This window comes from Tupaia chinensis, unplaced genomic scaffold (assembly GCF_000334495.1).
Source record: "Tupaia chinensis unplaced genomic scaffold, TupChi_1.0 Scaffold000707_1, whole genome shotgun sequence".
Lineage (NCBI taxonomy): Eukaryota > Metazoa > Chordata > Mammalia > Scandentia > Tupaiidae > Tupaia > Tupaia belangeri.
In genome coordinates this window covers 127,824-154,103 of record NW_006160230.1, presented here as the reverse complement: position 1 = coordinate 154,103, position 26,280 = coordinate 127,824, and the positions used below count along the sequence as shown (strand labels likewise).

The 26,280-nt window shown below is 35.0% G+C and overlaps 1 protein-coding gene across 1 annotated transcript in view; it reads right to left on the bottom strand.

Annotated features, from left to right (window-relative positions):
* Positions 1 to 686: 686 nt before the first annotated feature.
* Positions 687 to 26,280, bottom strand: part of MMP16 (matrix metallopeptidase 16) — a gene marked incomplete at its 5' end in the record, with an annotated part of 139,819 nt that continues 114,225 nt past the window's right edge. The window contains 3 exons of the mRNA XM_006160751.2: positions 687 to 1,959; positions 8,831 to 8,946; positions 19,201 to 19,351. Of these exons, the coding sequence (XP_006160813.1) occupies positions 1,625 to 1,959; positions 8,831 to 8,946; positions 19,201 to 19,351 (602 nt within the window). The remainder of the gene's footprint in view (positions 1,960 to 8,830; positions 8,947 to 19,200; positions 19,352 to 26,280) is intronic.

Below are 26,280 nucleotides of genomic sequence, written 5' to 3'. Positions count from 1 at the left end.
TCTGTCAGTTGCTGACTTTTCTCTAGGAAAAAAATATTGATACAAACCTGCTCTGCAGGTCACATGAAAATGACAATACTGCTGTTAAGACAAATTACACTCAACAATGAAATGCTTTGGTGGTCTCTTGGCTCTGTCAGTGATCAAATGAATGGCTGAATGCCAGAAGCCACACTAACCCTTTGAGAACTATGGTCGACATGCAATAGGTAATGTGTTGGGGGTATTCATGCGATTTCAGAGTCATCATTGTAATTCATTTTTAAATGGCAATGCTCAGTGCATAAACCAAGGCAAATTGAATTTTCATGCAATGTTTTTTAAAACAGAAATTTAATATGTCTCTGAAAAGTTAAAAACTTGGGCTATTATAACCAGTTGTACAAATAAAATTTCCCTCTTCTGAGATTACTCAATAAAATGTCCTTGCATTTGCCAGAAAAGTTTGACACGTAGCATTGTTTCTGTGTTATAAATGCATTTATGTATACTATAAATCATTTAAGAATTACATGAGTTTATAAGGTATCCATTTTAAAAACCTGAACTTCTTGAACCTGTGACTGTTTACCACAACCCAGTTTTATAATTTACCAGTATCAAGACTGACACTTCTAAGACTCTGAGAGCCAGTCAGATAGTTCTCAAAGGGTTATACCAATGTATTACTAGTGTCACAAATCCTCATAAAATAACTGTCACTTTAGTCCACTTCAGAGACACACTGCTTCTTGCTCCAATTTGTAATGAATATTCCTGACAGACCTGTGGAAGGCCTGGGGCAATGGCCTAATACAATCTGGGGAGATAATCACAATGATGTAGGAGTAGGGTGGCAAGAAGGGGTTTAGAAACACTTCAAAACAATTAGAAGTTCCTGTTTGACTATAGCTATGAATATAAATGAGATGAAACATTGAGGACATAGCTGAGAACAGCTGTATAAAATGAAAAATGGATGTAGTATTAAGGCTGTTACTATATTGCAGATATTTTGGCCCCTTGTTTGTTGGAAAATGGCTGTCCCAACAGTCTAAAGTCCTGCATGTGTATTCCACATCTCCCACCTGACAAAATGATGCGTAGGAGACTATCCATAGCAGTCAGAGAGCTATCTTCTTTGGAGACAAAGCTGTTTTGGGTCTTCACACTTTCCTGAAAGTTCAATTGTGGGTTTTTCTTTAAACTTGTTTTCCTTTGCTTTAAAGCAAAAACTTGTGGTTGTTTCTGTTTTGCTTTGTTTCCCCCCCAAAAAATGGGCTCAGACTTCAGAAGGAAAATCATATTAGAAACCTTTAAGAAGAATCTCTTCTTCTTTTTTTTCCTCTTCTTTAGTTAATCCTGAAATTTTACTGGGCATTGAGCGTGCAGAGGAAAGGCCTAGAACTGAATGACAAAGAAAGACAAAGGACTGAAGAACGGCAGATACTGTGCATCATGGAAGCTTCCCCACAAGTGTATTTCCACTCATGTGCAGGACCAGCAACCCTCTGGGTTTGAAAGGTCAGCCCCAAATCAGGCTGCCACCAGCCTGCTCCTAGCTAGGAAACAGCATAACAGCTCTTGTCTTGAATCTCAAGTTACCACAAACTCCTGGAAAAGAAAGAAAGAAAAAAACCCTACATCACACCCACTCTTGCATAGAGCGTTTACAGTACAGTATGTGGCGGGGTGTTCCTTTCCTTTTGAACTGGAACACAGTGTAAACCAATACAAGGAGGCATAAGGCCAAGATGCAGGGAATGACAATAGCTATGGCTTTCACAGTGCTGGCTGTGTTGTCCAGTTTGATGACAATGTCTACATCATCTGGTGGGCTGTGCCCTTCTTTATCTCTGTCCATTGGTCCATCACAGCCCATAAAATCCTTGAGGATGGATCTCGGATATCCAGGTTCTACCTTGAGTATCTGGTTGTTGAATTTCCAATACTCCTTTCCTTTGTAGAAATATGTAAAGCCTGGGCGGGAAAACACACACACATACACACAGGTTACACTTATTTGTGAAAGTGAAAATGCATAAAAAATTTTCATAAAATAGGTAACTTCTTTAGAGATGTACTTTAAGGCCCTTCAGTTTTCATAGGAAGCAAACACTCTCATCAGTTCAGCTGTCAGCTAAAATGACTCTGTCTTACAGTGCTCAAGGAACTGTACCTCCTAATGCCTATGGAAAGCTCAATCTAGTGAAAGAAATATTATCTACAGAGTACTGTTCAAAAACCATGATACACACATCTACATCTAGTCCCCACAAGAAAGGGAATTTTATCCTTTCTCTTGCTTATAGGGTTGCTGTTAGAAAATCACACATTAGTGGGATAATTTCAATTTATACTGAAGAAAACTAAAACAGCCTCTGAACTGAAACACTGCTTATCAATGGGCTATTATTGAGGACATCATTCAATACATTGTAAAAAGTCTTCTATGAAATACCTTTAAGTATATTTTCATCCTTCCCAAGAATTGTTGTGCTTGTCCTAAACAATGAGGTTCTTTTTGTAATTTGGAAAAGAAACCATAATATTTAACAAGTCATAAAATTGAAAATGTTTTCCCTTGTCTCCTAGGAAGATTAATAAGTAAATAGATATTTACAGTATTTTGTATATTTACCTCATTTCTAGCTTTCGGTTACACCTATTTTGTTCCTTCTCCTTTTCTTCCTTTATTAAAATATCTTATTTATATAGTTTAGGTAAAGTATGTGCCAGCTGGCTATCTTATATAGAAATGTTAAAGTCATTATTAAGCTTTATAGGAAAAGAGTATAAACAAATTTCCAAGTCTATCTTTAATATTTCCACATAACTTATTTCATATTTCATGGGATAGGAGATGCCATGTATCATCCTCAAATTATTCAGCAAGACATATATGTCCTACAGCATTATGGTTGCAGATCATAGGCTTTTTTTTTTTGAGAGGTTTTTGCTATAGGGCGCGTGCGCTCGCCAGACAGAGAGATAGAAAGCAGGAAATCACCCCCCAGGGGGGATGGCCATGCCGCAATCCCTTCTCCTCCATTCTCCTCTCGGGATCTTGGGCACGCACGCACACGTGCCCGGCGTGAGTTTAAGCCACCGGGTCCGGGACTCGAACCGCGGTCGACTACGTGGGAGTCCAGCGACATAGCCATTATGCTAACTGCTGGTCCCAGATCATAGGCTTTTGACAAAGTACCAAAATATGCATTTTTTTCTTAAGACTTATTCTCCAAATTTTATTGTTTTTGTTAGGCACATATCTACTTTTTTCTCTGTCCATGGCTTCTTCATGTCAAATTTCTTTGTGAGTCTCTGACATGGAATTAATTCTTGCTTTGAGATAAAATATAAAAGAAATGTTTTAATAGTATAATTATCTAAAAATTACATTTTGAGCGTTGTCAATAATAGTCATTAATGAGAATTTTCTTTTTTTTCTATTTTACTGAGTACTTATTATTGAAGAGGCATGGTGTTACAAGCTTAGTATATGCCATCTTTTTTAATCCTCAGAACTACTCTATCAGGTAGAATTAATTATCCATTCTTTACAATCAAAAATAAAGAGAATCAGAGATAAAACAATATACCGAAGTTCTGGTAGAAGCAGAATTATAATCTTTAATTCCATATGTAGAAACTGAACACTTAATAATTTTGCTAAGACTGAGGACTGAGTCCTTCAGAAATCTCTTTTTTTAAATTTTTGTGATGATCAAGTTCTCCATAGTTAAGTATCAAAGCTTCTGATACAGATCATCCTTGAAGCACACAACTCTGACATTTCTCCACAAGTTACAGATAGGACAGACCATGCCTTCAAGTCACTTCATCTTGTATATCCTTCCGCTCAATGCCAGACACGTGTTGTGGCTTCTAGTTTCAAAGGACAGTACTGCAATCAGAGCACCTTGCCAGCTGAAAACAGGTGTATGTAAATTCATATTTTTCTGCAGGGAACTGGTATTTGATCACACTAATGAAATCCAATGTAATTACTCAACAAACTTGGATGAAGAAATGGTGAGGACCTGCCAAATAACAGCATATTAGACGATCGGAGTTGAATAACGACATTGATCTAGAATTAAACAGACCTTCGAAATAGGTGAGTGTACTTCATATGTTTATAAACTGGAAATCAACAGCTGGAAGTGTCCTGCCCTGTAATTGTTAGCCAAAGCTAATTAATATAACACTACTGGGCATTACACATGACTTAAGAAGCTTTCATTTTCATATTAATCAAGTGTATAGGCCAAATTGTATAGCGCTCCATGTATAAAAGTAGAATTGTATCTACTGAATAAGCTGGCTAGAAATAAAAGGTCTAGCCAGTAGAACTTAGATAATATCAATATTTAAAAAGAAGTAGACTGAAAGTGATTCTGTACAATTCATCTTGTTCAGTAACTCAGGGCTTTTTTTTTATTTTTTTAATTTTTGGAATTAAGATTTTTGTTTTGTTTTATAAAGAATTATTTTATTTAGCTTTATTTATTTATTTATTTATTTATTTATATTTGACCAGAAAACGAAAGAGAGAGAGAGAAGTGAGAAAACAAGCTGCCAGGTCTGAGATTTGAACCACAGTTGGCCATGTGGAAGTCCAGCACCCTTAACTACTATGCCACCTGCTGCCATCAGAATGTAAGTTTGTTGAAAAAATGTAAAGGTGATTGTGTTTTCTTTTTCTTTTAAAGGAAACTTTGACATTATAAGTTATGTTTATTTAAAGAAGTCTTACCTGAATTTTTATTTTTTGGCAGAGACTCTGAGAAAGAAATAAAAGAGCTGGAACGAAACATTTGATCATTTTTTTTTTTCTCTTATGTATGACTGGATTTTGGGTCTGGTGACTTTTCTATAGCTTATTCCTAAAGTGTAATGAAACATAGTTGACTGTAGCTGTCCTATCATAGCTTTGGAGGTACTCCTGTATGCCAGTGTCTCTCTCTGTTATATTTTCTAGAATTATACACTATTGGTAAGAAATTAGTGTTTAGTAAATGTGCATAAATAAACTAAATATTGTGATGATGTTTATTTGAATTAAACTTGTAGATTTTAACAGTATGAAAGTGGAGAATTAATATACAACATCCATAGAGCCCAAACTCAAAACTTTGGGAAAAGGCTTAAAGTAAAGCTGTAATCAATAAAATGATATTCAACCATGTTAAAAGTAAATTCTGTGTTTTCCTTAAAATTGTATTTAAGTGCTGGCCCTGTAGCTTAGTGATTAACGGAGCCAGATCCCTCATGGCTGACTGTAGTTTGAAGTCTATTTTCAAAAGCTTGAAAAACACATCTAGCACATACGTGTGCACATCCAAAATACTCAGAGAATGGAGATATGGAGAAGAAGGGATTTGGGCATAACCATACCCCACTGGGGACTGTTTTCTCCCTTTCTCTTTCTGTCTTTCTGTTGAGCACCTGTACCCTCTGGCAACTAAAAATAAATAAATAAATAACATCTAAAGCTACATTTTAAGCATTTAAACTTTCTTTTATTTATTTATTTTTAAATTACTATTAGGAGAGGAGTCCTACAGTGGTGGAAGAGTGAACTACAGGGACCAGCATTTAGCGTAATGGCTATGTTGCTAAACTCCAATGTAGTTGACCGTGGTTCGAGTCCTGGACCTGGTGGCTTAAACTCACGCCAGGTGCATATGCGTGCATGCCCAAGATCCCAAGAGGAGAAGGGATTGCGGCATGACCATCCCCCCTGGAGGGTGATTTCTTGCTTTCTATCTCTCTTTCTCTCTCTGTCTTTCTGGCGAGCGCACGCGCCCTATGGCAAAAACCTCTCAAAAAAAAGAAAAAAAAGAGTGAACTACAGAAAATATTTCGGTGCTTATCATCTCTGATTTTATGATTGTAAATTTTGCTTGCATGGACTTATCCTTACAAAAAGCTACTTTGAAGCAAAATAATTTATACATATAATTATGAGCTTAATTTGATTTTTCTTTTTCACACAAACTTAAGGGAAGAAACTGTTAAAATATGAGTTGAAAGTAACAGTTCACAAGCATGACATCTGAGTAAAGGGCAAGTAGTGAATTTACTATTGATATGCTATATAAACAGAGACCATACAAATTGGTTAGTACCACTATTCTACAGAGCCCACATTTTTGGAAAATATCTTTTCATTTTCAGGGAGGAAGGATAAAACTAATTGTAACTATTATATACTGAATGTTTACTAGGTGTGGTGTGTAACTCTACCTTCAGAGTTTGTGTTAGAGAAGATAATGAACATAGCTGATCATTGTAATATAAGATTTAAATACAATACATAAGGTACTGAAAAAGGATATTCAAAGACGATTTCCTGAAAGATAAGAGTAAGGTCAATGTTGAAAAAATATCAAAGAAGGGTGATGAACCAGGGAGGTTCAGGAGATATAAGATATGCTGAAGTTTCATCTATATTTTCAGTCAGTTGTAAGCATTGATTTTCTCAATATTCTTTTTTTCTAATTTATAAGGTTTTCTTAATATGTGAAAAGAAAACATAAGACATTGAATATAAAAATATTTTTCTACTTATGAAATTTACTTTTGAGGTGGGGAAATCATTTGAAAATGCTGTAGAAACAGAATCTTCTCTCATTCTCAGTTCTATTTTGTACAACACATAAAATTAAGTAGATATGAATTTTTTCAGAGATGAAAACTGATGGTTTTTGTTAATTATGTTTTTATAACATGAGGTTACAGATAGATATTTTAATTAATTTTTTCACATTAACTGCTTTTCTTCATGGGTGTTCAAACATAATTTAAGAGTTAATTACATAATTCGGAATATACACATCAGCACTGTGACACTAATTTATGTGAATAAATATTACTAAATGTTCAGATAGACAAGAATTTGAAAAATCACAGGATAGAAAGAAGCAAGAAAAAAATTTTTAATTTTTGTATAATTATGATTTATTTCCTCCCAAATGTGGCCAGATCTTACATTTTTTCTTTCTTTTTTTTTTTTTTTGAGAGGTTTTTGCCATAGGGCGCGTGTGCTCGCCAGACAGACAGAGACAGAGAGACAGAAAGCGAGAAATCACCCCTCAGGGGGGATGGCCACGCTGCAATCCCTTCTCCTCCATTCTCCTCTCGGAATCTTGGGCACGCACGCATACGCGCCCGGCGTGAGTTTAAGCCACTAGGTCCGGGACTTGAACTGCTATTAACTACGTGGGAGTCCAGTGACATAGCCATTACACTAACTGCTGGTCCCCAGATCTTAAATTTTATAGGTCTTGGAAACAGAAACAGGAAAAATCAAAATATTTAATATGCTAATGAATTAAAATTACACCTTATTTTTCAACTTTTGAAATGATTACTTACTTTAAAAGTTATTTTTATTATAAAAGTTACACAAACTTTAGAAAATTAATGAAATAATTTTCTTTCATTATTTTTATTTTTATTTTTTTGGAGAGATTTTCTCTATGGGGAGTATGCACTTGCCAGAAAGACAGAGAGACAGAGAGACAGAAAGCGAGAAATCACCCCGCAGGGGGGATGGCCACGCTGCAGTCCCTTCTCCTCCATTCTCCTCTCGGGATCTTGGGCACGCATGCACGTGCGCCGGGCATGAGTTCAAGCCACTGGGCCCAGGACTCGAACTGCGGTCAGCTACACGGGAGTCCAGCGACATAGCTATTACGCTAACTGCTAGTCCCTCATTATTTTGTTTAAAGACAGAGTTTTGCCATATTGCAATCTTTCTGCCTTTGCCTCCTGAAAGATGGTGGGACTACAGGCACCCACCACTGTGCCCAGCTATTATGGTGGACCAGAAATTGAACCAGAGTCTCCCACGTGCTCTCAGCCTTTAAGGCAGCACTGTGCTATGCTTAATTTTTTAAAAAACATGTTTTTATTGTCATTGTTCTAGTTTCTTTCTTGGTGACAGCTACACTTCTTAGAGATGATGTCAATTTTCTGACTTCAATATGATTATTGTATACATTCACTTCTTTTCATCTACATAACTTCTTGAGGTTTAGGTCACATTACTGATCCTACTGCCTTCAATGTGCCTGCATTGTGATTTTTTTCATTTTCCTATTACTTTCTTTTTCCTTTTAAACAGATACTTTTTTAAAATTTTTTTTTTCCATCTTTATCCCCTTCTCTCCTGTGGATTTCTGTTTCTAACTTAACACAAGCTATACCTTAACTTGGTCTTTTAATTCTCTGAGCAAATAGAACACACATAAAAAACTAAAATTATCAGCAAGTGCTTTGATCAGGGATTCAAAATTTCTTTTTCTGACTTTACCTATACCTACAGTATTTTACTTGTGGGGCACTATTACACAGAAAGTAGGTCAGTTCTCAGACTGTTGTTTTTCTTGCTATTAAGCTGTCAAGTATCCAGTTGTTCTACTGTATTGAGAGGAGGTTTTAATTTTTTCTGATACCCTAAGACAAAAGTACATAAAAAAATAATCCTCAATATGCATTATTGTTTGAGGTTTTAGTGCCTCTGCCTTCACTTACAACTTATCCTCCTTGTGGTCAGTTCTTATCCTGGGTATGTTATTAATTATCTTTACAGGAATTTTAATAGAAATAAAGGTGAGGTTACTTCAAAGGTATCCATCCTCCATATTAAAATATAGCTTGTATTTTTTCTAATGGCTTTTTGTAAAGGAAGGTCAAAAAGTGTCTAGAGTCTAAGTCAGGAGGAAGAGTTCATATAGTATTATATCATTCTAGTATGGTTCTTTTCAATGATTTAACACAGTGAACAAGCATAATGAGTTATTAAAATACCTATGAAATAGACAATGGACATGTTACATACCATTTTCTTTGTGCACAAAAGCTCCCTGAGGAGATTCAGGGATACCTTTCCAGACTGTGATTGGTTTGGGATAGCCAGGGTCCATTGTTTTCATTTCCTCACTGTATCTCCAGTACCTACAAAGAATAAAAACAACATGGACATAGGGAAGGAAATTATGTATGCAACCAGTAATAGCTAGCATTCATTAAATCCTTCTCTATACTTGTTTCTGATTTACAGAATACCACTTGGGAAGCTCTGATGTAAATTATTGGAAAGACAGTGGCATAAAAGATTTATTCTCTTTTCTCTCCTATGCATGTTTAAAATGGGAATATTATGGTATATATCTTGCATATATTAAAAATGGCTATGAATTCAGTCTGTTAAAATTAAGAAAAAATGCTAGCTATGTATATTAACAACTTATAAGGGCATCACCCACCTGTATAAATATCAGAGGTTTTCAAAATTAAATATTTTACTTAGGCAGCAGAACACTTCCTTAGAAATAACACACACACACACACACACACACACACACACACATATATGTGTGTGTGTGTGTGTGTGTGTGTATATATATACACAGAGAGAGAGAGAGAGAGAGAGAGAGAGAGAGGTTTTTGCCATATGGTGCATGTGCTCACTGGAGAGACAGAGGAAAGTGAGAAATAGCCCCCTGGGGAGGAATGGCCACTCTGCAATCCCTTCTCTTCCATTCTCCTCCTGGAACTTTGGGCACACATGTACATACACCCAGCATGAGTTTCAAGCTGCTGGTTCTGGTATCTGAACTGCATTTCACCATGTGAGAGTTCAGCACCTTAACCACTATACCTCCTGCTAACCCCTACCGTTGAAATAATATTAAGCAGAATATTCATTCATTTCTTCATTCAGCGAGTATTTATTGACTATTTACTGTGTTTCCAGCACTTCTAAGGTTTTGGAGATACAATATTGAATAAAGCAGACATATCCTAGTTCTTATCAATCTCACAGTTTAGGTGTATAGGGATATTTGTGGCAAACTAATTTATAAATAGATACAGTGTAATAAGAGATGGTAAGAATAATGAAGAAAACAAAGCAGTTAAAGTAATCTAGGAATATGCAGAGTCCATTTTAAGTGAAAATGACTGAACATAAAGGTTTTATGATCCCCTGATATTTGAGCAGAGGGCTGAGAGGAGTGAGAAGGAACATATGTACTAAAATGACTAGAAGGACATTCCAGTCACAGGAAGTAGGAATTGAAATTCCTGTGAAAGGTACATGCCTTGAGTACTTGGGCATCTTCGAAGAGTAAAGCTGACTAGAATTGAGTTAGCAATGGGTAGAAAAAGAGCTGCAACCAGAGTCCAGGATGTGAGGACGTTTATGCTACACTGAAGTGCTTGATTTTTCTTTGAGAGAGATGACAAGCCAATGGAGAATTTGAGCAGAGGAGCTTCAAGATATATCTGACAATTAGAAATAATACAGTGGTCGATGCGAGTAAAATACATTGAAAAAGTAAAGCAGAAGCAGAAATACCAGTCAGCATTTCACTGCTAGAATCCTTGGACTACAGACAACTGTAGAGCTGAGGATAATTCAAGTGATTGGGGATATATTTTAAAGAAAAAGTCCAAAGACCATACTACTGGGTCATCAGGAAAGTCAGGGCACATTTGTGCAGAGACCAACAGAAAAATATGTCATGACTTTTCTGACAACACAACATAATGAATTGAATATGGGAAGGAAGTAGGGAGAGGACAGCTGGGATTGTTTGAGTAATCATGAGTTTGTTATTAGCCATGTTAAATTCAGACATCAAGATGGGTGGTTGATGCAACTGGGAGTATAGACATTAGGACAGCTCTTCCTTGGAGTCCTCAGTGTATAGACAAGAAGACAGATAAAAACAAAGCTCACCAAGAGTTGGAGTGCTCAGGCTCCTCTCTCCTTCCACGGTAGCCCAGGTGCTACTATTACAGAGCCCCTACACTTCTGAGAGACAAACTGTGAGCATTTCTATTTTAGATCACTCATTACTGTCTATAGTTGTAAGAGTAAAACAAATTTACATCTTTAGTGTTCAAAAGGATTGACAAAACGGGGTGAAATCACTGGGAATTTCAGTGATATCTATTTTATAGCATGCATAATGCTCTATGCATTATCTTATTTAATCACAACAAACTCTTGAGATAGTAATCCTTGTCTCCATTAGAGAGAATTCTTGGAAGACAATGGATGGTAGGTAGATCTATAATTAGATTTGTCTGATTTCAGAAGTCTGCACTCAGTTCGAATACAGTTTCCAAATTTGACATCTCCAAATAAATTTCTAAATTTATTTGACAATACTTTCTGGCTGTTTTTAAAGCTCAGTAAACATCTGTAATCATCTACTAAAGTAGTGTTTTCATCAACAAAGATTTGGGAAATAGTATCTTTATTGGATTATAGTAATGGATTAGTTATAATGCCTAACTTTAGAAAAAAATAAGTATTTCTCAGCCTGGATATTTTTCTGTGCCATGTCTATGAGGGCTCCTTATTTACAGAATTTTGAAATCTTGTTCAGAAGGTTTTGCTATGAATTCCTAGAAACATCATTTCAGTAACATCTGGAATATTAGCACTTTTTCCATCTTCAGTGTTCACATGGAAAGGAGAAAAAAAATTGTTTCAGGAAGTATTCTAATAAGTAAGCAAAAGACAGAGTTTATCCAAAAGGGGAGAAAATAATAATTTTAAAAAAACAACAACGGTCACAGGTATTTGTCACAGTTTTTTTTTTTCCCCCCCACATGGAAGATGAGAACAGGATAATTAGGAAGAGCTTCATGGAGATGCACAGAGCAAAATTCACGGTGACTGAGGCATATATTTCTAAAGGATGTGTTGAAGCAAAATCATTAGTGTGTTATTTTTACCAATTCTGAATATATTTTTACTTCACATTTTGTTCATGGAAGTATCTACTTTTAAATTATTTCTGAATAGCCCCTTCATGCAGAATAGTCTGTGATGAATCCAGAATGGCTAATGTAGTTGAGTTTGTGCTCAAAATTTTAAGCTTTCTCTCTTCTCTCCAGTAAATATTTCAGTGGAGTTTGCAACAGTCATATATGTTAATGGCTTCCCACACCTTGACAAAGGGAGCCTTTCTCAGAGAAATAGTCAAATACTTTATTTCATGGATCTTAAGAAAACATTTCTCTCATTCTCTAAACAAAGAATGCACCTTACAAATGGTACTGTATCAAAGTTTACTTGATAGTTTTCTCTTTAATGACAGGTTAAATAATAATATCTTACAACAAAATGGCATTTTTATGACATAATCTGTAAAATAAAGTGAGATTTTATATACTAACCCAGAGGTGCGAAAAAATTTAAAATCCTGGGCATAATGGGATCACATTTCATGTGCAGTTAAAGTATGTTACTATGTACTCACAAACCAGGTTAGTTTTCTGAGAAGTAATTATAATAGTTTCCACATAATAATAGTTATACTTTATACTGCAGTGTTTTGTAGCTATAAAGTAAATTTATATAGGTATGTTATTTTGTCTTATTTCACTTATTTCCCTCCACAATTGTTTATATTGCAAATAACGATGCTGTTTATGATCATGTACTTAGCATACATTTAGTATACACAGTAACTCAATTCAATGTTAGAGTATTGGGCCTTGTATTACTCAAAGACAAATGACTTAGTCATCTTTGCTTTGTTGGAATGTGGTAGAGGTGGAATTCAAATTAGCTCTCTTGATTCACAATTTGGTGTGGTTTTCTACCATGTTTTTGCTAGTGTTGTTCCCTCAACATAGCGTTCTTACAATAAATCTCCCTGTCACTCTTACTCTCTTGATGCTGTCACTCAATGTGTTCACTGTTTGGGTAGTCTTCCTTCCAATCTTTTTCGATTCATTCACAGATTCATTTATCCACTAATACTTTTTTTGAGCATGTGTATTTCATGCCAGATACATAAGATTAATAGAGATCACACTTCAAGAAAATATTAATGAAATATAAATTTTGTTAGAATCTCTTGGAATAACATAATTTGGGTATGAATTTGTCAAAATAGAAACATTTTCCCTCTCTTAAGAGATAATGTAAAACCACAATCCTAGAACATTTCACATTGAAAAACTCAACATACGTTTGAACCCTCATATTGTCTGCTATGTGTCAGTTTTGATATATATTTGGTAAATGTGAATATGATTCAAATTAGGTAAGTATGTTCAGTACTCCCAAATGGTGAAGAGATTTATTCATAAATATAGGTTTGTACTTTAATTTCTTGCATATTTGAACAAATCTTGACATGAATAAGTTTATGAGCCCATTGATAAGTAAATTAGCATATTTTTATTGGAATGCTATGTAAGCATATTATTTTGGGGCTTTTAAATTTGGATACTATAGTAAAAGTGATTGGAATTTTGTGTAGGAGGGGCAATCAATAATAAAGGCTATTATACCTTGTACATTTTTTTCTTCTGATTTACCAGTTATCTCTACTGTATAAGTTTTAATCACATGATTGTTTGAGAGACCTATTATCAATGTTAAAAATAAATTATGATAAAAATAAGACATTCATGAATTTTTAAACTTGTTCATGAATCACATCTGCAAAAGGCAAAAGTTGTTCATGTAATAGTATACAACTTTTAAAAAATGTTCTCTGTGCTAAGAAAAAATGGTATAAACAAGTCTAGAGTGAAATATTTCAATGAGATTTTCTTGGATACTAAATTATAAAGTGAACATAAAGTGGATCCCTGGGTTATTTCATGTGAAACCTCGGGATTTTGAGCAGGCATACATACGTGCCTGGAGTTTTAAGCTGCTGGGTCCAGATCTCACACCACGGTCTACCATATGGGAGTCCATGATGTAACCATTGGCTGGTCCCTTGGTCTCATTTCTTTACTCCAATGTCAAGACTATGCTTTTTAAAGGTTACCACAAAATACACAGTCACTTTTTTTCACACGAAAATAATCATACAAAATTCTACTCTAGAAAGATTCTTTAAAAAAGCAAAAGAACAGAAAATGTTAATTTTTTGTTATATTAATTATTTTTTGTCCAGAAGGCACATGCACCTCTACAGAGTGACATACAGAAACAGAAGGAAGGTGATTAAGCACCTTCAATGGGGAATGTTCACACCATAATCCCTTCCCCTCCATTTTTCCTCCTTTTGGGATTTTGGCATACATGAACACACACCTAGTGTGTTTCTCAAGCCACTGGAATTGGCACTCAGACTGTGAATTTAGCCATGAGATTGAGCTGCTTTAACCACCATGCCATGGGTTGGCCTTGTACTCTTTAATTACTTTAAAAATACATACATTAAGTAATTACTTCATAAACACACAAGTCAAACTGGAGAAAATAAACGTATTGAGTCATTGGAAAAGTCGTGATGCAGTTTTGCATGGAAAACACATCATGACTTTTCCAATAACCCGGTATTTTTCTACTTGACTATTAGCAATAGTCAAACAACAAGAAAATGAGACAACCCCAAAGGGAATAAAAAAGTTGTCTTTTTTATTTAAGAGGATTTAAAAATTCTAGATAGTTAAGCTTAGAATGAAATATGAAAGTAAAGTCTTGACATAGTTGTGAGAAAATGCTGAAAGATGGTTTAGAAACATAACATTTTAGAGCTAAATGCTATGAAGATCAAAATATATCCAAGGACAAAATTATAATGTATTATGAAAGGGCAAGTAGAAATCTGAGAGACTGAGTTCCATACTGTATATGAAATAATGAAACACTAGAGAGTCCGAAATTACAAATTTATTTTTAAAAAGGATGATTTGTCCTACATACCCTGTTTAAGTATCTCTGCATATAGATTAAACATGGCCCCTGCTTCCAATACGACTTTTAACATTTTATTTTTTTTAATTAGAGACTCGGGTGGGGGGGGGATAGGGAGAGAGAGGTTTCCCTGACAGGGTCTCACCATACTACAATCATATCACAATCCTCCTTCAACTATCTCCTGATTTCCTCCCCTACCTCCCCCCTTGGAGCCTATTATCCCCCAAAAGCCAAATGATCTTTGTGGATACACATAAGATCATGTTACTTTCCTGTTGCAAATCCTCCAATGCTTTTCCATCATACTTAGAGTAAAATCTAAACCCATTGCATGGCTTAGGCCCCATGTAATCTAGTCCCTGCTTACCTATTTGACTTCTACCACTTAATCACTATGTACTAACTATAACTTTTTTTCTATTTTTAAACTATCCAACTTCATTCCTCTGCCTCTTGCCTTTATGTGACTATTTCACCCACCTATATTATTCTGAATAGTTTCATAAGACTGAAACTTCTCCCTACTCAGGTCCCTGCTTATATGCATTCTTCAGAAGTGAGATCTTCCATAACTTCCCAACTAGTCCTTAGCATCTGTGAGTCTACTATCTTCTCTTCTCTTATTACTTGACAGCATTTTTCAGTGTGAAAATAATCTATGTCATTTATTGGTTTACTATTTATTATTTGTATCCACTAACAAAATAAAAGTGCTGTGGGAGTAGGAACTTGAGCGTCTTTTTTGCTGCTATATTTTTATTACTCAACCCGTGTCACTTAGTATGAGCTCAAAATCAAGTTTTGGAATGAATGAATGAGGACCGCACTGGGATCAGTATAGAATTTTTTTTTTTTAAGAGGCTTTGCTGTAGGGCACATATGCTCACCAGAAAGACAGAGACAGAGAGACAGAGAGTGAGAAATTGACCTCCAGGGGGGATGGCCACACCACAATCCCTTCTCCTTCATTCTCCTATTGGGATCTTGGGCACACATGCACATATGCCTAGTGTAAATTTAAGCGACCAGGTCCGGGATCCGAACTGTGGTCTACTACATGGGAGTCCAGCGATGTACCATTATGTCATCTGAAGAACTAGTTTAGAAATCTTAAGGAAGCAGGCATTCACGCTATTGAGAACAGAACCGAATACCTCATATTCACACTACTACGGTAGGCAGGTAGATAGAGTTAGCTAGGCAGGTAAATCTAGAAAGAAAGTATTGATAGATGTTATGACTCTGGAATTATATAATTATACCTATGGGTTGTAATTGATGGTGTCTAGTTTTTGGTAGGAGGTGAATAACTTACGGAGATGACATATGTCAGCATTTGAAGGAAATTGGATTTAAAGATGTGCTTTGTTTATCTAACACATTAATTTAAATGATCCTGGTTTTGAATGCTTTGCTAAACCATTTGCTCTTTCTAGCTCATTGCAGCACCCATCATGGCCAGCTGCCTTACGTACTACTGCTCTACCCAGTAGTACATATGTTATTCACCTGACCCCCTTTAAGCGTTTGAGGCTTTTGCATTTGAACTATTCTCTCTAACATTCTTTCTACTCCCATTCTTTCTATTAGTCAAACAGAAAACTGTTAATAATACAATTTCTTTCTTTCTTTCTTTCTTTCTTTCTTTCTTTCTTTCTTTCTTTCTTTCTTTCTTTCGTTCATTCGTTCTTTCTTTCTTCTTCATTTCTCTTCTCTTTCTTTCTATTATTTTAAATATAAAAATGGCAGCATGAATAGAAATAAGTGAGATAAAATAAATTCACATGTAACAGTAACAACCACACTTTTTCTTATTGAAATAGATAATTTAATGCCTTTTCCACTTACTTTTATTTATTTTTTATTTATTTAATTGTTTTAGAGGTCTTTGCCTTAGGGTATGTTCACTTTCCAGAGACAGAGAGGGAGAGACAGAGAGAGGAGAGAGAGACAGAGACTGTAAGAGTGTGAGAAATCATCTCCCAGGGGGATGGCCACTCCCACATCCCTTCTCCTCCCTTCTCCTCCCAGAATCTTGGGGACACACAAATACATGCCTGGCAAGAGTTTCAAGTCATCGAGTGCAGGACCTGAACTGTGGTTGGCCATATGGGGGTCCAGTGACACAACCTCTATGCCATCTATTGGCCTCTCCATTTACTTTTTTGATTTATTGATTGACAGTGGCATTTGTGCTCATCAAAAAGAGAGACAGAGAGACAAAGAGACAAAGATTAGAGTAAAAAAGAAAAGAAGGCACCCCCCACCCCCAATCGGGGCTTGGTCACAGAAATATCCCTTCTTCTCTACTTCTCCATTCTGTTGGAATTTGAACACACAAGCACAAGTACCTGGTGTATATTTTCAAGCTGCTAGGCCTGGTATTTGAACTGCGGTTGGCCATGTTGGTTTCATATATCTTTAACTATTAGCTATGGGTCTAGCCCTCAATCTACTTTTAAATCTAGAATGAATGAATTGATATATGTTGTTTCTGGAAAATTATGCAAAAAAGAGACAATCTATTTTTAAAAATCTGTAATTTACTATATCTTAGATCATAAGCATAGAAATTAATTGGAATCCTATTTCAATATTTTTAAGGCCTATAACACTAGTTTTTAAAAATAGCACTTGAACATAACAAAAACAATTCTATATACCTTGCTATATTTTGTATGCAGCTTTTCAAGTATAAAGTAAATGAATTAAAACTCATTTTCCATTTGCTACAGTTTTTAATAAAAATTTGGTATCTAACTTTGATTGATTTTATTGATTTGAGGTAACCCACATTTAATCTTCAAAATGAACTTTTCCAATAAGTGCTAAGTTTTTAGAATGGAAACGTTTTTGAAAAGAAATCCCTGCATATATAAAAAAGGTGGCTATCTGATAATGAAATTGGAATTTTTTATTATCACCTCTGGAATTCTAATTAAAATTGTTATATAAAAAATAAGTTTTCATTTTCTGTGCCTTAGAAGGTAACTTTTCCAGAGCATATCCTAACCTTTCAATTTTACACCTTTCCAGTGGTGAAAGGGGGTTGGTGGTGTTGGAAGGCAGTTGCAATTTCATATTGTACCTAGTTCTGGAAAAGTACATTCGAACAATTAAAATCAGCCAGGGAATTAAATAGCCTTAAAGGTTATAACATTTTAAAGATGATATTATAAGTCTATAGATTTATTTTCCTTAGCAGTCACTACTTTGTAGCAATAAATTTTTTCATTCTTCTCTTTTCTCCTAAATTTTTGTGAGAATCGTATGTTTTTTATTTGTTTGTGTGTGTGTTTGTGTGTGTGTGTGTGTGGCTATCATAGCATCTCCTTGTCTATTAGAATTTTTATTTAATATCATTTTTAGTTTACTATTTAGTAAAAATTACTTTAGCAAAGCCTTAGCATTATTATGCTGAATTAAAATTCATGAGTATTTTCCCAAAGAAATATATAGAAATATGATATATACAGTTAGTAACAGAATAAGTTTAAAAGTGTACATTTTTATCCAGGGAGACCAATTATAGTATCTTTTTGTTTGCAGAAAATGCTCAATTTTGAAACCACTTTCAATTAAAAATTGTAAATTTAAAATAAACATGTTGTATGTTAAGCCTATTATTCATCTGTGCATGTTTATTAAAATCTACTCCAACAGGCAGTACAATGGCATGTCGAAGTCCTTCTATAAACAGCGAGTGGTACTTAAGAGTTTCACATTTGAACTCGGCTATTAATAGTATAATTAAAATGTGATTTTTCATCTTTATTACTTTTCTACTTAATATTTAAATGAACTAAAAATGTAGCCTTCAGCTCACATGTATTTTATATGTAAGGTCCATGTAAAAGCAGACAGAGGGGATGTTTATCTGGTACCCAGTCGAAGTTATATGTCTAACAATTCACTCACATTTCATGAACCCTGTGAATAATGTCACAAAAGAAAAGAATATGGAGTATAATAGCTGTGAAGGATTATTATACTTCAAACTAAAAGTAGTTAGCCTAATGACAGTTTGGTTATAGTTCATAGCCCCCCATATGCTGGTAATCTAAGTGAATAACTTCTTAAGAAATAGAACTCACGACTAAGCTTAATTGCTTAAAAATGTTCACAATTAACCATGTGTAAAGCAGAAACATTTAACTCTGAGCATGAAAATGCAAATATTTATGTTACAAAGTATTTTTTTTTCCTAAATAAAGCAAGTAAAATTTTAAGAAATGCATTGCATGGGTATGTACACACACTGTCTACACAGCTTTATAGGCACGTTGGGACTATGGGGGAAAGTTACTACACATACACTTTCATAAGAAAGTCACATTAGCTGAATATATCAGAATATTTATCTTAAATATTACTAAAAATCTATTTTAATAATATTTTTGATCACATTAGTTCTTGTGTTTGTATCCATACAGATTCTTCATCAAAAATATATAACTATAATAGAGTAGAAATATCTTCTGCAACCATTAGTTAACTTTTCCTCATATAAAGTTTGTACTGACCTGTCCCCCTTGAAGAAATAGGTTTTCCCAACATCTTCCCACCAAATGGCTGAATCAATACCATGAGGGGGAATTCCACTTCCAAGAGTAATCAAGTCATGAGGGTAACCAGGCTGAAGAGTTGTGTCCTTGAACACCCAATATTTGTTACCTGCATGAAATAAGTGTGAATGCAGATTACACTAAGTTAATCTTGGAATTATTATGTATCTGTGAACACAATTCATTTAAAATCATTACACATTAATCCATAAAATAAGTTAGTAGCAAGCGTATCTGCTATATCAACATTATTCTTGAAGCACCAATGTTATTTTCAAAAGTGGCCATAGTGAATGAATAACTAAGTAATATAATAGTAATTTTGAGTTTATTTAAAAATAAAATAGATCTACTTATTTTTCATATAATAATTTTAATTAGAGTTCCAGAGTTGATAATAAAAATTGCCATTCCATTATCAGATAGCTTTTTTTTTCCCCTATATACGCAGGAGTTTCTTTTCAAACATTCCCATTCTAAAAATTTGGCACTTATTGGAAAAGTTAATTTTAGAGATTGAATGTGGGCTACCTTAAATCAATAAAATCAATTATACTTAGAGAGTAAAGAAGCAATTCTGAATCAAGGATCAAGAATTCTTTCCCTAGGAATTAGAGAACCTACTTTGTTCAAGGCTAAATAAATCCCGTGTTTTATACATTCTGTGTGTCCGACTGCTTTGGTGAGTTTAACTTCTACTGTATTGAAACACTTGCTCTGGGATGATCCTTCTCTTTCATTATATGAACATTCGCTGGTCTTTCTAGCCTCATAAAGTCATCCTTTGGCCCTATGCCCTTTTCATGCTTTAACATTCTCCCTGTCTTTAAGAGTGGTAAACTATGAGAGGAACATTTTAACATTAATCTTGTTCAGAATTGCCAGAGCATAACAATACAAAAAAGCAGTCAGATTTTAGTAAGTTGTACAGCTGTTTGGAAATTCTCTACAAAAACATGCTTCCTCATGCCCTACATCCCAAGCAGAGTGTGCCCACGACTTCCTTTATTGGCATACCTATCAAATACTCTACAACCATTTCTGTCAAAGTTGATCTCATACTTATTGTCAGTTGAAACCTTTTGTACTGTAGTCATCAATGTCCTCTACTAAACAATTTTCCAACCCTATCTATTGACACAGTATTCCATTTACTGTGTTCCTTGAGCTGCAACAAAACCATTTTCTTTCGGTTTCTCTCTTCTCTATTGACTCTTTTGGAATTATTTTATTTAGCCCTTACATGTTCATGTTTCCTAGGATTCTTTTATCTGTTCTCTTTTCTTACTCTTAATTGGACTGGAGGTGGTTGAGAATGTAAAAAAAATCACATACGTAGGGGCTGGGAGGTGGCATGGTTGCTGGAGTGCTGGACTCCCACATTGCTGATCATGGTTAGAGTCCCGGACCTGGTGGTTTTCTTTCTTACTTTCTCTCTCTCTCTCTCTTTCTCTCTCTTTCTTTTTGTCTTTCTGGTAAAATAATAATAATAATGGTGAATAAAATGAAATAAAATAGTTCTTTTTAAAATCACATACTTATAGGGACCAGGTTAAAGTTAATGGGAGTGGAGTATATCCAATAATATTGAGATACTTTCAGAGAAGTCAACATTCAATGCCCTAAGGGCCTACCTCTTTTCATCTTCTAGTCCTCTTCCCCTGGTATTTCTGTATTTCTTTATGACCCAGCAAGTTCTCGGATCACTAACTCCTCTCTGGGTTACTATCTGGCAAAGTAAGGTTCTCTTACATCTTTTCAAATTGATAAAAGACCTTACTCAATATTTCAATAGTAGTCCTAAATGAGGAGCATGTTAAATGGTGCAGCCTTAAAACAACACTTAACAAACAAACAACCCATACATTTGGTCTGAAATTAGTTAGGAGACTCTAGTTTATAACTATAGATAAACAACCCATATATTTGGTCTGTATTTAGTTAGGAGACTCTAGTTTATAACTATAGGTAATCTCATTTACTCCAAAGACTTCTACTGCCTTGTTACAAATCTCATGATGTATTGTATCTATGTTTTTCTATGCAAAAATGTGTCATGACTTTTTTAACAGCCCAATACACCCAGTTGACATAATTTAAATTAAAACAATATATATTAAGCATCTTCTGTATCCCAAGTATCATGTTACATACTAAGGATAGTAAAGAAAATAAGATAGACCCACACATTAGACTGATCATACTACATACTAGCAGATCAGATGAAAACCAACCATATACATATATAATTATATTACTATGAAGGAAACACACCGGAGGTTGAGCAAAAGAAAAAAAAAATGAGAACTTTCCTAAAAAATGGAGGTAAACTCTCTGAAGAAATAACATTTAAGCCAAAATCTAAAAAGAGAGAAGATAATATCCAAAAAAAATTATTGGAAAGCATATCTAAAGTCCAGAATGTTTGAGTATCATCAATGAATTCAAAGAAAATCTGGAGAATGTGAGAAACAAGGATACAAGAGTGAACAAAAGAACAAAATCTCTATCCAGTGAAGTTTAGATTCTAATGAGGGGAAAAAAAACAACCTTAAAATGTAAACAAATCAATGAAGATCATTTGAGAGTAAAGTGCTTTACAAATAGATAAGGACAGTAAAGCAACAGCGATGGGATGGGGAGTAGTTTGTACTGCACAAAAGAAAAGACCCCTCTACCCGGATGACCTGTGAATTCTGACATATATCTCAAAGAGGCCAGCCTAGTAAAGACTGATGGAGTGGGAGGAAATATCAAGAGCAAATGCCATAACGAGGAGTTTGTTCTGTAGCTAGGACAGAGGGGGTAGCATGAATGTCTAAAAAGGAAAGAGATGAGGATCATGTTCACTTTCTTAGAGTTTTAACTTTATTCTAAGTGAACAATGAAGTCGTCAGATCATTAATTAAAATGTTCTTTGTGGGCGGTAAGGACTAAAGTGGCAGCAATAGAGGTGGAGAGGAGACATGGAGCCATGATGGAACAGTCAGTCATGTCTGATTTGTTGACAGAGGAATAAGAAAGGACTAGTATCAAGGAGGACCCTCAACTTCTGACTTGTATAAATGATAGAGTAGTGTTAGTTAGCCAGACTAAAAAAAAAAGGCAGGAGGTGGGTTGCCCTTTGGGGGTTCAAATCAAGAGTTTGAAAATTCAGAGAGATGTCTAAATAGAGGAATTATGTAGGCAACTGGATATGTCAATCTGAATATAACAGTTTGTAAGTCACACATAAAAACATGGTATTCTCTAATTTAGACTTTGAGAAAATTGTCTAGGGAAGAGTGTGTAGAAAAGATAGAGAAATTAGAACTGTGCTTCTAGAAAAATGTGATCCTCCAAAGAGATCACATACAGGAAGTGGAAAAAGTAGCAAATGAGAAAGATGAGGCAATGCTAAAATTAAAGTAAAAGAAAACTTCAGAAATCCAAAAAAGAGTGGTCATAAATGACTATCCCTAGTTCAAAGATCTCTGAAGAGCTAAATTCTCTCTCTCTTCTCTGTATGTATGTATCTATGTGTGTGTATTATATATGTGTGTGTATATATGTATATATGTGTGTGTATATATGTATATATATATATAGATAATGTATGTATTTGTGTAGATGTTGTACTAGTTATTCAGAGGCTCATGTTAGAAACTTCCCGGTTTATTATTTTTCATATTATATGGAACATTGTATTTAGCTGATTTGAGTTTTTCTCACTTGTTCTCTGAAATCCACTCTCATTGCCACTGATACTAGGTATGCTTTTCCATCACCCCTTCTAAAGGCGATTGTTCTGTCCATAGCTCTAAGATAGGTCTCATGGATCTCCATGTCATCTCTCTATAGGATGACTTCAAGTCTAGAGCTAGTTAAGATGGTGCAGAGTAAGCCATGGAGATACAGCTTGGTCTGGGGAACAGAGATGAGCAACGCCGTTCATGCCTGTGTCTTGGGAATGTGACCCACAGAAATGGACTTTCCCACTCAGATGGAGGAGCTGACTTCATTATTTAGGATGATGCTTGAGAAGACATGATGGCCACAGGAAAGCAGACATTTGGAGGAGGTAGAAACTGAGTAACAGAGTGGGATCAAAAAAAGGAAAAAAAAAAAAAAGAAGGTAGTAAATGCAAAGAGCAAAGCTATGGATGGAAGAGACACCAGAAAGCCTATTAGAGGGGAGGAAAATGGGTTTAGTTCCTGAACTGAGTTCCTTTGATACCCATGCCTTACCATAAAGTCCTGCCCCAAATTCAATTAACCTGATTGAACTTCCTTTTAGTTTAACTGAGTGAGACTATTCAATATATATATTTGAACATCCAAATATCCCATAACATATTAGGTGCATTTGAGCCCACATCTCGTCTTGGCCAGATTCCTGGCTTTCAGCCAATGCATCCTGCTGTCTCCTAGTCATGTGCCTTAAGAACAACGCTTTTAAATTCAAGCTTGCATTATTTCAGCAGTCTCCTTTCTCATTTCCCTGCCTCTAGTCTCTCTTCCTTTTATCTATCTCCCAAGATCATTTTAAGGAATTTCTCTACTATGCACACCCAATTTTGGTTCTCTCTTGTTTAAATGTTTCAATGGTTTCCACTACATTCAGAAAAGACCCAAACTCATACATTGAATATATGTCACTTCAAGGTTCCTCTCAATGTGGGTGTCTTATCTCATCTACATTCCATTCATTTCTCTTTCTGGAAGGGAAGATAACCCTTTTAAAATTTACCGTCATTTTCCTGGAAAGCATTTCCTATTTGAATAAGATGTGACTTTTATATTGCCAGCTACTTTGTAGCAGGCACTCTAATAAATCACAAGCCTGACACCCACTCTTGGCTGTGAGCAACTGGAGGGAAACATTGGACCTTATGTACTACTTTCTGGTAAAATCTCATATAAATTGACTGAAAGTAGTAGGGTCTTAGTAACTGGTTATTGACTAAAGAACCATGTTTAATGTTACCCAAGTAAATAGATACAGGGTAAAAAAACAAACAAACAAACAAACAAACAAACAAACTAAAAGGAAAGGCTACATTAATAACATTGTGGACATTCATACTGACTCTTGTTAACAGAGCAGGGAAAATGATGTTTATAATCATTAGCAAGTTTGAGAGAAAATAAAGGCATGCCTCAACAGTGTTGGACAATCATTTATTTAAGTGACGATATTAAGCTGTGTGCTGGGAAATGCTATCATAACATAATAAATAAAAAATAATAAATAAAAACACCAGACTCTCCGGAGCTGACAAAACAAAAAGAAAAACCTTGGGCCAGCAGGTCAAGTGGTGGTTAAAGTGGCTAGACAGCACATGGCAGACTGCACAGGTAGAGTCTTGTACCTCGTAGCTTGAAAAACACACTAGGCACGTGTGTGTGCCCAAAATCCTAAAAGGAGAATTGGAGAAGGGTTTGCAGTGTGACCATTCCCCATGGGAGTGCTTTCTCATTTTCTTTTTTTTCCCCTTTCTCTCTCTGTGTCTCTCCAGTGAATGCAATCACCCTCTGGCAAAATTTTAAAAAATAAAAATAAGAAAAGGATTAAAAAAAGAAAAAAAAACATCATCCCAAGGTCTCTCCTTGCCAGAGTCTGTGAGATAGGAACATTCAGAGAGCTATTTCCCAGCTAACTCTGTACTTTTGTCCTCTCTCTGTAACATTTAAAATAGAACATCTTAAAACAATAGAAGGAAAAGCAAAAAAGGCCTGTTCTCTGGCCTATCATCAGTGACTCATGGCATATTTTCTTTTCATCTCATTTTTTAATTAGTAAAGGGTATATGGTTTCAATGCTTCCCCTGCTAGCTATTTAGAGTAAATTTTTTTATCAGTTCAACTCACTTGGTTGTCCCTTTCAAGTAGAAGCAGCACTCTAAAGCACTTTAGAAAATTTCCCTTTGCAGAGCCTACACTAAGCTCATCAATATCTAGACTGCCTTGGTGTAGGCAGCAGGAGAAAATATTCAATGAAACTTAGTTAACATATTGGGAAGATATCTCAGGAGAGGATAAGTGGAAAAAAAGGGGTGGGGGGGCAGTTACTGTTTTTCTAAGAAATTCTTGTTATTCTATTAAACACTTTTAAAAAATATTTTAGGAACACTTTCTTTCTGGTTCAGTGACTTCCCATAACTTTCTATTCAAGACTTCTCATGAATAAAAGGGAAAAATGATCAGTCTTTCACTTCTAATAATGAAGGTTTTTGTATAGAAGATCTCTATGAACTTTTTTTGTTGTGTTAGAATTTTTTTGTGTGAAAATTTTATTTAAAAAAATGAACTTTTATTACCTTTATAAACCAAAATAAAACATAAAACTTACTAGCAAACATTTGCTAGAAGGTTGAATGGTAGAATCCCAGCACACATCCACCAAAAATGAAGAGGAACACCACTTTGTCTAGTGAGTGTTCGTGGCACAGTATTCAAGGAAATAACTCAATAATGATTGAAAGTGATAACATTAATCTTTCTGAGCATTTAGTCAGAAAATATAATTGTACAATGCCTTTTATATTATAAAGGAAGATTCTCACATGACAAAATTGAAGTGACTATTTCTAGTTTTTCAGTTCTTATGTATATGTAAGATTCATATTAAACTTATAATATATATGAAGGTGAGTTTTTAAATTACATTACCATCAGACAGTCTAGTTCTCAAGTATCTTGTCTTTTTGGCAGAATGAAAGCATTTACTAGATCTCATATGACACTGACGTATTCTAGAGTAAGAGGAAAAACTATTCTATACTGACATTGCACTTGGCAAAATGGTGAGGAAGATGTCAAGCCAAAGTTAAAGACAGAGAGACTCTATAAATAAAAAGAATAACCATAAAGAATACTTAGAATTGAAAAAGGCTTTGTGGATCATCTACTGAAGTTATTTTTCAATGAAATTCATCCACTCATCAATTCAACACCTGTTTTTGTTTTTTTTTTTTTAATTTGCTGGGGGGCATGAGCATTCACCAGGGAGAGAGAGACAGCGGGAAAGAGAAAGGGAGAAAGCACCCCCACAATGGG